At 43.7% G+C, this 15,407-nt stretch overlaps 1 protein-coding gene across 1 annotated transcript; it reads left to right on the forward strand.

Moving 5' to 3' along the window:
- The first annotated feature begins 7,339 nt into the window (after positions 1-7,339).
- On the forward strand, positions 7,340-8,563 carry LOC135195975 (cylicin-2-like). Its single transcript, XM_064222477.1, has 2 exons — positions 7,340-7,358; positions 7,824-8,563. The coding sequence occupies exons 1-2, from the start codon at positions 7,340-7,342 to the stop codon at positions 8,561-8,563; spliced, it is 759 nt and encodes a 252-aa protein (XP_064078547.1).
- Positions 8,564-15,407: the final 6,844 nt, after the last annotated feature.

The following is a 15,407-nucleotide window of genomic DNA, read 5'->3' on the forward strand; positions in this document are numbered from 1 at the left end:
AAGAAGAATATGTCATTACAGAACCTCATGAAAGCAACTTTTTGGAGGTGCGATTCGGTCTTCGCCAACCACTACCTGAGAGACGTAAGGATTACGTATGAGAGGTGCTTTGGGTTAGGCCCGTACGTATCGGCGGATTCAGTGCTGGGGCAGGGAGCTGAAGCATATCCTTTTTAAATTTTCCCCTTTTTGTAATTGTATTGTGTTTTATGGTTGTATGAAAGAGGATGCAGGTAGGCACCTCGTTCATTCGTAGCACTAACAATTAGTATTTTGGTTAGGTGATCTGTTTTGTGCTTGAGCTCCTTGCATTGGTAGTGGACAGGTTCTGTCATTTAAGTGGGTGGATCCCCATTGACAAGACCCTAACTGGATTCTACCAAGTAAGCGCGGAGTCAGTTCCCATTGGTAGACCCAAAGAGTTTTTCAGATGTAGGTCACGCCCTCGCTGTAAAAAAAAACTCTTTCAGGGCAACGCAGACTAATAGACAGTAACTATGAAGTCTTCTGCCTAAAACAGGTAAGAACCAAGGTTTTTATTTGTTTTTTTGTAGTGTCTTACCGAACAATTATAGAGCCGTGATTTCCACGAGCGGCAGGATACTAAATTTCAAATTTAGCGCGTCGGCGTCGCCAACACTGGTGGTGATGACGTCATCTCCCTCACTCGCGGGAGAACCAGGTACAACTGCCCAGGTGAATTCAATTCTTTTCCTGCCGGCGTCCGGTGAACAATCGGTGGTCGGTGCGGTTGGATGACTTTTGCTTTCGCTTTTTTTCTTGTGGAATTGATCTTCGGAATTGGTGAAGTACTCTTTTTTGGCGTTGTTGTTATTTTTTTTGCTTTTTATTTAGGCGTTGCCATGTCGGATTCTAGTCCGTCGGGAGTTAGGTTTTGCATCTCAGGATGTAAAACTAGATTATCCAAGTTAGAATATGATTCTCACACTAAATGTGTTAAGTGTAGGGGACATGGTTTGTTCAGCAGATCGAACATGGTAACGAGTGTAAGTGATTGGACTGATTCTCAATGGAAGTTTTTTAGTTCATACTCGGAGAAATTAGCTAAAGACAGAATTAGAAAAGCAGCGCTTAGGAAAGTAGACTTAGCTCCGCTTCGTCTTGCGATGCTTCTGTTCCTTCTGTTTCTCCTCAAATTGTTATGTCTCCTTTAACTACACCTCCTATTCCTCCTACTAATCCCGCTTCTCCGGCTTCCCGTGTAGTTTCTTCCGACACCATTGCCAGTCTGGAATCGAGGGCTAGATCAGAAAATTTTCGGGTACTAGCGAATACGGTTTTGCAACTTGGTAATTCAGTTAAGACGTTTTTGGAGAAAGCGGCTTCAGGTAAGAGTGTAGTTGAGGGTGCGTCTGTCTGTCCTGACACGTCTCCTAGACAAAGGTCACTGTCCAGCTCCCCCGCACCGGGGAGAAGACATACCGGAAGTCCAAGGGAGTCGATCGGGATTTGCCCACAGACAGGCGCCTCTCTTGTTGAGCCTGTTGCGCCTCAACAGGGCTCGGTTAAGCGTTGGAAAGGTGTTGCGGTCAGACGCCTTTCGAATGATTCAAGCGATTCGTCTCCGGTCGCAGCGGCGCTCTTGGCGGAGATTCGCCCGTTTCGCGTCCCTTAAAGAGGCGTTCAGGCGCCGATTCTTCGCCTCCTCCAGTCAAGCGGTATAAGGAGCCTGAGAGTAGGGTTGCGCCGCGACCATTAGCGGCTCGTTCGTCGCCTCAATCTGTGCCTTTTTCGGCTCCATCTACTAGTAGAGATTGTGGTTTTAGCGCTGTAGCTAGCAGTTCTAAGGGTGTTTCTTTAGGCGCTTTTTCGTCTGTTACGCCTGATGCGCCTGTTTCGCCTCGAATTTCGGCGGCTCCGAGCGAGGCGCAAGTAGTTTTTCCGCCTCCTGCTGAACATTTAGGCTCTTCCAAGCCTACGTTAACTGTTTTTGATTCGTCTCTGGCGCCTTTGCGCAAGCAGTTAGAGATGTTTAACCAACTGGATGAATGAGTCCAAGGGTGGTTCGAAACCTTCAGATCCGGTTGTAGTTCCGTCTACTTCTTCGGCGGTATCGGAGAATGAAGAAGAAGTAGAGGAGGAGGATTCACATCACCTCTCGTGTTATTCACGTCTCCTTAGATTTCTTCTGGTATCTTATCCTAGATTATTTTGAGAAAGCGGCCCCGCGCTCCCCAACTTCGACTTTTTTGATGAGGAGGAAAACTTCAGACCCTCTCCTCCCAAAACTTGTTCTATCTAAAGCGGTTAGACATTCGTTGAAAGAGACGGAGAAATGATGTCTATGAAAAGAGACTTAGGGAAGGCTCTTTTTGCTTACCCTCCCTCTAAGTTGCTTCGTAAGAGGTATAGGTTTTATGTAACTGGGGGAAGCTCCTTCTCTGGAGTTTCTGCCTCCTCCCAGGGAGACTTCTCCAGTTTAATCGACTCCTCTAGAATCTGCTTTCGCCGCAGCGAAAGTTTTCTTTACAGCGCCTGAGGTTGGACCACGTTGTAAAGAATCAATTTTAAACTTTTGTTTTGGTTAATTTTGGTTTTTCTTTGCTCCTTAGCTTCCTTGATTGGACTATTGGCGCTTTAGCGGCCAAGATCGAAGACTGTCCTTCTCTTTTCTCAGGAGGTTAGCGGAGGATTGGATTGGTGTTCTGTCCTGTGCGGACAAATCCATTAGGGATGGATGTGATGAGTTAGCTTCGCTCATCGCCTTTGGTACCCTTAAGAAAAGGCAACTTTGGTGCTCCTTTGCTTCTAAAAGGGTTACGTCCCAACAGAAAGTCTTGCTCTCTGTTTTGCTCCTTTTGTTGAAAGATAACCTCTTTCCAGACGATGTAGTGTGTCAATTTCGTCTGCGCTAGATAAGAAATCTACTTCGATTTACTGGCACAGTCTACTAAGAGACCTAAAGCTCCTGTGGGAGACTGTTCCTTCGGTTTCTCCTCTGACCCAAGCGCCTTTTCGAGGGAGAAAACCCAAGCGCTTCTTTCGGCCGAAGTCGAATTTGCGACCTCAGTCTAAGGCCTCGGCCAAGGTTAACAAACCTTCCAAATGAAAGCTCGGTTCTTCATGCACCAGTGGGAGCCAGGCTGGCGCTGTTTTGGGAGGAATGGGAAAACAGAGAGCAGAAGCCTGGGTAGTGCAAGTACTCAAGTTCGCTATCGTATTCCTCTCGTTTCACCTCCCTCGCTCTCACCTGTGCCAATTCCATTCCAGGCATACTCTCCGGGCTCAGACAAATTTCTGGCGCTAGCCGCAGAAGTGGAAGCGCTTTGTTCTCAAAGAAGCGATAGAACAGATAGAAGAGGATTTTCCTCCAGGCTTTTTACAAAAATCGCCTTTTGTAGTTCCCAAGTCATCAGGGGGCTGGAGGCCGGTTTTGGATGTGAGCGCCCTGAACTTGCATGTCCAGAAAACAAAATTTCATATGGAGACCACTCGGTCGGTTCTGGAGTCCATCAGACAGGGGGATTGGATGGTCTCTCTGGACATGCAAGACGCTTATTTTCACATTCCGATTACATCGCGAATCTCGGAAGTACCTGAGGTTCATGTTCGAAGGCAAGGTGTTTTCAGTTTCGGGCGCTTTGCTTCGGACTAGCAACCGCTCCTCAAGTTTTTCACCAGGGTTCTATCCCCGATAGGGAAGCTGGCCTGCACATATTAGGAGTAAGAATCTCCCTCTATCTGGACGATTGGCTTCTCCGGTCGGAATCAGAGAGTCGGTGCATGAAGGACCTTGGAACAACTCTGGATCTTTGCCAGAAAGTTAGGAATTCTGGTCAACAAACAGAAAGTCCCAGTTGGTTCCATCTCAGAGCATCCTTTATTTGGGGATGATTCTGAATGCTCAAGTTTTCGGGCTTTTCTGTCCCGAAGAGGGTTCAAGGCTGTCTGGAGACAGTTCAGGAGTTCTTGGACAAAAAGGTAAGTTCTGCCAATCAGTGGATGAGGCTCCTGGGCAAATTGACGTCAGTGGAGAAATTTGTGACGTTGGGAAGACTGCACATGAGACCTCTGCAGTTTTTTCCTGAGAGCCTCTTGGTTGCAGGAAGACACAACCAGACTCGATTACCTTTCCTGTCACAGATCAAATAAAAGAGGACCTAAGGTGGTGGCTCTTCTCGAGCAAGGTTGGAAGAAGGGTTAGATTTACGACCCATCCTCCCGAACCTACAGTTCTTTTCCGACGCATCGAACACAGGTTGGGGAGCCCTACTGGGAAATCAACGGACTTCAGGAGCTTGGTCGGAGAAGGAGAAAGAAGTTCCACATAAATGTAAAGGAACTGTTAGCAATTTTCTTGGGGCTCAAGACAAGTTTCGGAGCTTAGTAGAAGGTCGAGTAGTGGCAGTGCATTCCGACAACTCCACGGCTCTCTCGTACGTGCGGAAACAGGGGGGGACTCAGTCTTTCTCTCTGTACGAAGTAGCCAAGGATCTCCTCCTGTGGTCAAACGAAACGAGGTTCAGCTAGTCCCGAGATTTGTTCCGGGAAAGATGAACGTCCTGGCGCGAGTTAAGTCGTCAACAGCAATGTTACCTCTGGAGTGGACTTTGGACAACAAGATTTGTCAGAAACTTTGGCACCTTTGGGGACGACCGGTCAATAGACCTGTTCGCGACATCAAGGAACAACCGTCTTCTCTCTTTTGTTCGCCAGTCCCAGATCCTCTAGCTTGGTCGGTGGACGCAATGCTGTTGGATTGTGGTCGGGTCTGGAAGCTTATGCATTCCCTCCGTTCGGTCTAATAAGAGAGGTGCTGAACAAGTTCATGTCGCACAGCAATGTAACGCTAACGTTAATCGCTCCCTTTTGGCCCAGGAAAGAGTGGTTCCCGGACCTTCTCCAGTTGTTAGTAGACTTCCCCAGACTTCTTCCTCCAGAGAAGTGGCTTCTCAAACAACCTCACTTCAAGAGGTTCCACCAAAACTTGTCCGCTCTAGCTCTGACAGGGTTCAGACTGTCCGAATCTTGTCAGAGCGAAAGGTTTTATTTTCAAGAAGAGCTGCAGAAGCTATCGCTCGTTGTAGGAGAGAGTCTTCTAACAAACTCTATCAAGGGAAGTGGAGAATCTTCAGAGAGTGGTGTAGAAGTGCTAAAGTCTCTACTTCTGCGACCTCTTAACAGAAATAGCAGATTTTCTTCTATTTCTTAGGAACTCTAAGAAAACTGGGCTCCTTCGACGATCAGAGGATATAGAGCCATGCTCTCTTCGGTTTTTCGACATCGAGGTTTGGATATTTCCTCCAATTCAGATCTGTCGGACCTCATTAGGTCTTTCGAAACCACTAAGCTCCCGCAAGATACAGTGGCTTGGAACTTAGATGTGGTGCTTAAGTTCCTCATGGGCCACCGTTTGAGCCTTTGAAGTCGGTTCTTCACATCAGGAACTTGACTAAGAAGGCACTCTTCTTATTGCACTAGCTTCTGCTAAGCGTGTCAGCGAATTGCACGCTATAGACAAAAAAGAGTCGGTTTCTCTCAAGGCAATGCTGTATTTTCGGTATCTTTGACCTTTCTAGCCAAAAATGAGAATCCTTCTAATCCTTGGCCGAGGAGTTTTGTGGTAAGGAACTTATCTGATTTGGTTGGACATGAGGAGGAGGAAAGGCTCTTATGTCAGTCAGGGCTATTAAGCAGTATCTGTTTGCCACTAAGGGTATTAGAGGACAATCTTCTAAGCTCTGGACCTCGGGTTCAAAAGTCCCAAAATCCCTCGTCCTCTTTCTAAGAATGCTATATCGTTCTTTATTAGAGAGCTTATCAGGGAAGCTCACTCGCAGTCCGAGAACGACAATCTTTCCGTTCTGAGAGTTAAAGCTCACGAGGTTAGAGCAGTGGCAACTTCTTTAGCATTCAGAAAGAATTTATCTTTAGCTTCGATTCTTCAGAGCACGTTCTGGAGATCGAATTCGGTTTTTGCGAGTCATTATCTCAAAGAGATAGAAACGGTTTTCGAGAATTGTAAAACGTTAGGTCCGGTGGCGGTTTCTGGCATGGTGTTGGGAGAAACGGCACAGGGGTCGTCACCTCTATGCTAACTTTTCACCTTGAATAGGTTGTCGAGTTCAAGGGAAGCTGGGGTACTGAGTACCTGGGATACTCACCAGTCTGTTAGGTCAGATTTTACAATTGGTGGGTATGTGTTTTTAAATTCTGGTGTTGGTGACAAATGTTTTGTATGATTGAATTTCTGGTCTTAGCCCAGGGCAAGGGCAATCTTTGTTGTTACTATCCTCCGTCAGTCAGCCTTGACTCGCTTGAACTACGGAAGGATTCCATTCTCCTGTAGAGGGCTAACTTTGGTCTTCAAATTCCAATTCCTCTACATTAGTAAGAAGAGCACCGACCAGAGGCAGTAACAGTCTGCTGTAGCTCTCTTACAAGGTAAGGTACAACAGACACCTTGAGTGTTTACTGGTATTGCAATAAATGTAACCATTTAAAAATACTAGTGGTCCACTGAATCCCACCTTCCCATAAATGTGTAATCAGCTCTATAATTGTTCGGTAAGACACTACAATAAAAATGAAATTTTTTCATTATTAAAATGAAGTTTTATTGTATACTTACCGAACAATTATGATTATACCCACCCTCCTCCCCTTAGGTGGACGGACGGGCAGAAAGAATTGGATTCACCTGGGCAGTTGTCACCTGGTTCTCCGCGAGTGGAGGAGATGACGTCATCACCACCAGTGTTGGCGACGCCGACGCGCTAAATTGAATTTAGTATCCTGCCGCTCGTGAAATCACGGCTCTATAATTGTTCGGTAAGTATACAATAAAACTTCATTTTAATAATGAAAATTTCATTTTTTATATCCTATAACATGTGTTGTCTCCCCTTTCTTTATACTTGAGTGTCTCTTTCCCTCCACCAAGGGTGTCAGTCAGCTAAGTATATATCTGACAGGAAAGTTCATGTACAAAAATGATATTGTTAGTATACAATAAAGTTTTGTACATACTTACCTGGCAGATATATACGATTGGTGGCCCTCCCAGCCTCCCCTCAGGAGACAGGTGGAAGAGAAAATCTGACAAGAAAGTGGGATTGGTTCTTACACCCGCCACCCAGCAGCGGGTAAGCTAAGTATATATCTGCCAGGTAAGTATGTACAAAACTTTATTGTATACTAACAATATCATTTTCAGAATGATGAGACCAATCACATCTAACATAGCATACTTCCCCCTACTGTAGTGCATGATATTGATTGCTTTGTTAGGTCATTTGCAAAAAAAACAAATGTCAGAAACATTCATTTGCAAAAAAAAAAAAAAATGTCAGAAACATTCAAAGTACACATTAACATAATGGAAATGATGTTTTCAAGTACAAAATGTGAAAGGCTAATAGTTAAAATAAAATTATATAAAAACATGATTGAACAGCACAAATAAGGTTGTTCTAAAATGCAAAAACTAAAAGCTGGACTGTCAGAAAGGTACTCACATCATGTCTATAATGAGCAGGTTATCAGAACTCAAAACCATTACTTTCCCTGACTTAACTTAGAGTGCTTGGAGGTGAATTCCCCTTGAGTCTTTTGTAAGCTATTTTTGGGGAAGTAGATTATTGTCATTTGACTAATCAGACAGTTTTTTTTTATACAGAAGAGTCACATGGATAGAATTCTCACAACTTTCCCTATAGGCTGTATTTTGTAATTTTTTTCTCTTTTCAGTACTAATACTCAGAGCTACAATATAAATTTACCTGGTCTTTTAGCTTAGCCTTCTTTTTTTAAATGTATTTTCTTATTTTATATATTCTAATAACAGATTTTAATTTTTGCAGGTGCAACAACAGCAGCATCATCGAATGCTAATCAGGTTGAAGAACAAAAAACTGTAAATGAATCAGAAACTGGTAGAAGGTTAAGGAAACGAGCGGTGAATGATGCTGCTAATTCAGAGAAAGCCACAGATAAATCTGATAATGTTGCTACTGTTAAGGTCGATGATGTGAAAATGGAGGTTGATTCAGATGATGAACCCCTTGCTAAAAAGGGAAAAGACACCCAAAACGACGAGACTGTTCCTAAAGGTAACGCTAAAAGAGGAAGAAAAAATGTGAAAAATGTTAAGGTTGAAGTTGATTCTGATGATGAGCCACTTGTTAAGAAGGGAAAGGCTTCAAGGGGAAGAAAGGAAGATGACACTACTGTAGGGGAGGAACCAAAAAAGAAGGGAAGGACTACAAAAAAGGAACCTGGTGAAACCAATGATATTGCATCTGGAAGTAGGAATAATGCAGTGGCAAAGAAGGGGTCCAAAGCAAAAGATGCACCATCCAAAGCTGAGCCATCTGTGTCCAACAAAGCAACTAAAGGGAAAGGAAAACAGAAGGGTGAAAGTATCAAGGAGGAGCCAGCAGAGGAAGGAGCTTCACTGCCTACTAAACCCGCAGGTGGGCAAGAAAAAAGCAGGAAGAGCAAGCCAAAAAGCAAATCAGGAAAAGAAAACGTTGATTCTAGTAATGTTCCCAGAGATACAAAAATTAAATCAGGTGTAGTAATTTTTTGTTTTGTAGGTTAATGTTGTTATGCTATTCTTAGCAGGCTGTAGGATACCCCAGTCACCATGTTTTGGACGTGGCCTGCTGTCATCCTACCATTTCTGCCTGTGTACAAGTTGATACCTACCTACCTTTGTAGTGTTTGACAATTTGATTATTTCCCTTTTTTTTAAACATCTAACTTACCTGGTAGTTATATATATATAGCTTAAGTCCTTGTGACGTCACGGCAGAATTCAAAACTCGCGGCAATTGCTGATTGGGTAGTCAGGTGTACCACCTGTGCGCCCTCTATCCAGGTACCTGGAACCATTCCAACTATTCCTCAGATCTTCCCTGCCGCCGTTTCGGCTAACATCGTGGAGTTTTACCTCGCTTTCGCCCATGTTTTTCAGCAATTGATTTGGTGAAGTACACTTTGGCTTTGGCTTTGGCTTGTTGGGTGGGGTATGTGTAGATCATCTTAATATGATAATGAATCATAATGAATGATGATGATAAGAGAATGTTTACATTATTATTGTGACTCTTGCTTATTCTTGATCTCTCTTTTGCGTTTTCCAAACATGGCTGACTCTGCTTAGAGTGTAAGAATGTGAGTGAGAGGATGTAATTCTTGGTTTGTTAAACCTTGATAGATTCTCGTTAATATTATATAAATTGAGAAGCAAGAGTGATCATTTGCATGATACAAGGAGAAAATGACTGGATAGATAGTGTTGCTATGTGCAAAATCTTGAAAATAATAACATCAGGAGAGCGAAGAGTATTATGTCTCGCTCTTCTAGAGATAGTCAGGGAATTAACAATTCTCTTTCCCTTGCTAGTGATCCTATTGACCCTGCTTTCATAGTAATAGTTTCTATTCCCCCTACTGATATAAGTGTTGGTCCAACTTTATAGGACATGATAGCGACCATTCAAGCCTTTGGTAAAGGTATAATCCCCTGTGGAAAAGGAGAAATCTTGGTAACATGTGAGAGATTTTAGAATCACAAGTTACATTGTTAAAATCAGTGCAAGGTGCAGTGGAGGGTGCGACCGCTCGGACCTGTCGTGCTCCTAGTCCTAGACCTCTTCCAAGCTCACCAACCCCTGTGAGAAGGAATGTCGACCGACGAAGGGAGGCGAGAGGCTTTAGCTACCGAGCGGCCGTCCCCTCGAGCGTACCTGTTGACGATCCCCAGGACGCTCGCCCTCGCCATAGGAAAGGCGAGGTAAAAATTATTGTTTTTTCGATTGGTACGGCTCGGATCTATCGTACTCCTGGTCCTAGACCTCTTCCAAGCTCACCAACCCCTGTGAGAAGGAAAGTCGACCGACGAAGGGAGATGAGAGATTTTAGCTCCTGAGCAGCCGTCCCCAGGACCCTCATACTCGCCATTGGATAGGCAAAGTTAAAGTATTTTCTTCGTCGTCTGACAATGCAGTACCAGACGGGGTGGCGTTAAACTTCGAAATCTAGATCCTTCATAAGAAGGAGATCATGAGTGACGCAAAGCGTCAAGAACTGCCAGGATGTAGCATTGCAGCAGTCCGAAGAGATTTTAGTCCGATTACGAAAACAAAAAGAGGTTGGAGAATGTCAGTTCCCCCACCAAAAGCAGTAAGATGTCGCACAGGCTTCGGTGGCAGACGGAAAGACGTCGGATACGGTTGGTCCTTTTGTCGAAAGCAGTAAGATGTCGCACAGGCGGCCATCTGTTTCGGTAAAGGACAGACAGATGTCAGACGCTTTTATGCCTTCTGTACATTCTCCTCTTCCTTCTTCGCTTTGGTCTTCATCTCCGGATGATTCATTGTTTGATGCAGATAGATACTCCGTATCTGTTTATATCCAGCATATACAAAAAAAACTATTTTCATACATGAAGATCTGCCAGATGGCTCGACATGACGCCCAGCGTCAAGTACATAAGTATAGTGACGACGGACGTCAAAGAACCGAACGTCAATATGATCATGGCGTCAAGTGATTGAACGTCAAAGTCATATACATTATGACGTCGGTCTCCGACATGACACCAAGCGTCAAGAGTTCGAGCGTCAGGATTATAAACATGACGCCGGACACCAAAGAGCCAAGCGTCAAGAGAATTATGACGCCGAGAGTCAAGAGTTACAGCGTCAAGATCATAAACATAATGACGCCGAACACCAAAGAGACGAGCGTCAAGAGGATCATGACGCTAAGCGTCAAGATCCTAAACGTCAGGATCATGGTGCCGAGCGTCAAGATCATAAACATGATGAAGGATCATATACAGCACGATCCGACACTAAAGATCCCAACGTCAAGGGGATCATGGCTTCGTCCGAGTAGATTTTGAACATCAGGATCATAAACAGCATGATCCCGGGCACTTGAGCGTCAGGATCATAAACATCATGACTGTACACCAAGTATCCATGGGTGTCAGGATCATATACAACCGCCAAGGGGATCATGGATCCGACCTTCTAGATCTTGAACATCTGGATCATAAATGATCGTCAGGATCATAACATCATGACGCTGGACACCAAAGATCCATGGGTATCAGGATCATATACAAACGTCAAGAAGATCATAGAGCATAGCGTCAATAGCTTGACTGTCAGGATCATATACATCATGACGCCGGACGTCAGCAAGACGTCGCTACTTATATTTGATTACATTCAGGAGAAAGGAAACTCGATAACGTCCTTTCTCCTGTGAGTACCTTAGAGCCTGTTTCAGATGAAGAGCATTCAAAGGAACAACATGCTTCATCAGATTTGAAAAGACTTATAAAGGTCTGTAATGAGATTTTCCAGAGAGCTTTATTCCTGCTACTCCTCGTTCCCCTCCTTCAGAGTTTACGCTTGGGAAAATCGTTCTAATATGACAAACTTTACAAAGAGGGGTTTTGTCTCCCTCTTCCAAGAGAACTCTAAAGGTGATGGATAACTGGAGGCAAACGAAGAAAGAGCAAATTAAGACAGTTTTCTCGTTTTCCCCCAGCAAAGTTAGCATCCAGCTCGAGTGTATAGTATGAGACGAGAGAAGCTCTTGGCCTTGGAATTCTTTCTTCGACCCAAGGGGACTTTTCGAGTGTGGCGGATTCTTTTCGTCGAACAGCTATGAACAGAACCAAAGTGCTTTAGTCGACTTCAGAATTAGATCAACTCGTCAGAGAAATGTTCAGAGCTTTCGAGTTTTAACTTTTTGGGAACGTAGAGCGTCAAGGTTTTCACACCTAGACGACAGACGTCAATATTCTGAGCAACAGGACGTATGGACTCCAGGACGCCAGGCGTCAAGATTCTGGACTCCAAGACGCTAGGCGTCAAGAAACTAAAATTCAGGAAGCCGATCGTCAGATTCTGGACAGCAGAGCTCCAAAAGTCAAACTGGACTTAATATCGAGAATTCTCGATAATTGTTTTTACCATAATCGGGAACCTCGCAGAATACTCGAATTCCTGGGATTTCTAGCATTTGCAAGAATATCTACTACTGAAGTAAGAATATCTCTCGGTAGATGACCAACACTGGAATACACAAGAACGAACCCGAACATCCAGTTTAGCTTGAACTTTTGTCTTCGGGGTTTTTTCAATGTTTACTATTGAAGCTTTCCTTAGGGGAAGACTTCTCCTTTACTCTCTTGATTAGAGAAGAAAAGGTGTAGATTTCCAATCCGTATTTTCATTTCTCGAAGGGAAAAGAATTAGGATGGAAGTCGTTTGTACAGAAGCCTACAAATATACGACGGATATTACCCTTGAGACATAATTCTGTTAAGCAGTTGCATTGTCCAGGAGGCAGTCGCATACTGTAGTTAATTCTACGGTTTGTGACCGAGACGACTTGGGTCTTATTAGAACTGCAACTCGGGACTGTCTATCTTCCCAGGAGTTACCAGTTTCGATTTTAAATACTATGGTATGGTCACGACAAAACCACCTCAGTTGTTTGTATTTACTGAAATCCGTTTCATTTAAATATAATTGCTCGAGCATAATAGATTCCTTTTTCTTTTAACGCTCTATTATTCTAGCTGAACGCATTCCTTAGAGGAATGAATTACCTGGCAACTCAGGATAGCGAGTGAGCAAGAACTGAGTAGACCGAGACTACAGAAAGGCAACCCAGTACCAGCGGGTTCTCCGAGACGCACGGTCTTATTATGCCTCTCTCCCCTACAATGATTGACTACCAAACCTGTTCTCTGTACAACAATATCAGACTTACGTCTCTATTTAATGGGGATTCTCGCATACATGTATGACATCTTCGGCATCCCCTTGGATATTGCGAGAATTTTCAACAGATTTATATATTCTGGACTTTTTCATCTTGACGTTTACCGCACAGTAACAGAAGTCTTTACTACTCTCCCGCTGTATCACATTGCGATAATGCAGAATGTCTCTTCAGACTTCTGAGTTTGTCTGCAAATTATCTCGTATTCGAAGGGGTGCAATTGTTCGTTGTTCACCCCGAATTGACAGATATATATACGGAAGAAATCGCCTTCTCCCCGAACTGCCAGCTCTATTTCCAATTGATCAGCCCATGAGAAGTAGTACTTCCCTGTATTTCCATTACTGAAAACCGCCCCGTTTTCATTGCAACTACAACCCCTCACCTTACAGCAATGAAATAGCTGTTAGTGTTTTCAGTCCTTTGTAAGTGGAGGTATGGAACCTTGAGAATCCTTCTCTCGATTCGGCTGTAAAGACGTAGGTTGCATTCACTCTCCACCTTCGTGTTCAATGAAACATAGTGTTGTTTGCTTCTTAGCTGAGATTCATCTACTAGGGGAATGTCTTGCCATAAAGGACCTCGGTCTCTTAAGGGCAATTAACTTGGCCCTATTGGGCACATGACTTAAGAGAATCATCACCTCTTTTAAGGGATTCACTACCTCACTGTCCAGCACCAGTGACAAACAAATAGATAATTTGTATTGTCTCTCGGCATAACCTTTTTAAAAGGCAAAAAATCACGTGACTTGCTCGGATGCTTGGACTCTACGCCACCGAACGCAGTCAATAAACAGATCTCAGAGCGCCCGAGTCAGTTACGATCTAAGCTGTAAACTTAGTAGGTTGTTCCAGATCAATCATTACTTCATCCTAATAGATTGTCCCAGCAACCATACCATGGACATCAGCCATGGAGTGTCGCTGTCCTATCCATTGCCGAGAAGAAGAATCTTCGCTGTAAGGGAATAGGACAATAAGAGACTCTTCGCTGCAGACTGTAAGAGAAGTCGTAACATTTCGACCTCGACCATTAAGCAATACATAAACATGTTCAGAGAGGTCTTCTTTGACAGGAACTTAGACGTGTCTGAATATAAAGATCTCCAAGACCTTCTCAGGCCCTTCGACACGACTAAAGAAAGACTACAGTCCCCTCCAGCATAGAATCTGGACGTAGTCCTGAAGTTTATCATGAGTGATAGGTTCAGACCTTTACAGAAAACTTCATTTAAGGACCTCACCATATAAAACTCTCTTCTTAGTTGGTCTAGCTACAGCAAAAAGAGTCAGTGAAATCCATGCCTTCAGCAAAAGCTGTAGGGTTCAGACAGGGCAATGCTATCTGCTCTCTACAGCTGGAATTTCTAGCGAAGAACGAACGCCCTTCTCTGCCCTGGCCCAAATTGTTCGAGATTCCAAACCTGTTGGAGCTCACAGGTAAGGAATTAGAGAGAGTTTTTTGTCAGGTAAGGGTCCTGAAGCATTACCTGAAAAGAACGAAGCAATTATGTGCCAATTCAGAGGGGCTTTAGTGTTTTATCAGAAAGCCCTCTCTGCAAATGTCAAACAATGCGCTTTCCTCTTTCATTAAGAACCTTATAAGGGAAGCTCATTCAGAATATAGTGAGGCGGATCTCAAACTGTTGAAGGTCAAAGCACATGAATTTAGAACAGTGACAACATCTGTAGCTTTCAGACAGGTCAGGTCTTTACAGAGTATAATGGGCTCTACTTTCTGCAGAAGTAAGTCAGTGTTTACCTCACACTATTTGAAACGTGCAGACTCTTTACAAAGACTGTTGCACTTTGGGACCATTCGTAACAGCGAATCCAGTAGTGGGAGAAGGAGCTACCCCTACAATCCCATAACCTAATACCTTTTTCCTTCCTTGGAACTGTTGAATTTTTGTGGTTGTTTGTGGAGTCTGGACGCAGGCTTCCACAACCATTGATTTTCAGTCAGGTGGTCATTTTGTTCCTTGGTAGCGCCCGGAACAAAGGTATTAGATGAGGTCCTGTCACATAGAGGTTATGCACCGGTTGACAGCTCCTTGAGGTCTTCAGCCCCCTGGGTGGATCGCTGGATCTCTTAAGGAAAGCAGACATAATGAGGCACGAGATTATTAAAGTCAGCTTCCTTAAACAGGTACGAACCCATAAGTTTGTTTATTAACTCTTATGTCAATTCCAACGATGTTGGCTGTCTCTGACCCTACACCAAAGGTGTCAATCAGCTATATATATATAACTACCAGGTAAGTTAGATGTTTAAAAATGATATTTTCATATTAAAATAAATTTTTGAACATACGTACTTACCTGGTTGTTATATATATAATTTAATTCCCACCCTCCTCCCCTCTAGAGACTAGGGGCATGGAAGATCTGAGGAATAGTTGGGATGGTTCCAGGTACCTGGATAGAGGGCGCACAGGTGGTACACCTGACTACCCAATCGGCGATTGCCGCGAGTTTTGAATTCTGCCTTGACGTCACAAGGACTTAAGCTATATATATAACTACCAGGTAAGTATGTTCAAAAATTTATTTTAATATGAAAATATCATTTGTTCATGAAACTTACCTGTCAGATATATATATAGCTGTATTTTCTGAAGTCCGACAGAA

Source organism: Macrobrachium nipponense, chromosome 17 (genome assembly GCF_015104395.2).
Source record: "Macrobrachium nipponense isolate FS-2020 chromosome 17, ASM1510439v2, whole genome shotgun sequence".
NCBI lineage: Eukaryota > Metazoa > Arthropoda > Malacostraca > Decapoda > Palaemonidae > Macrobrachium > Macrobrachium nipponense.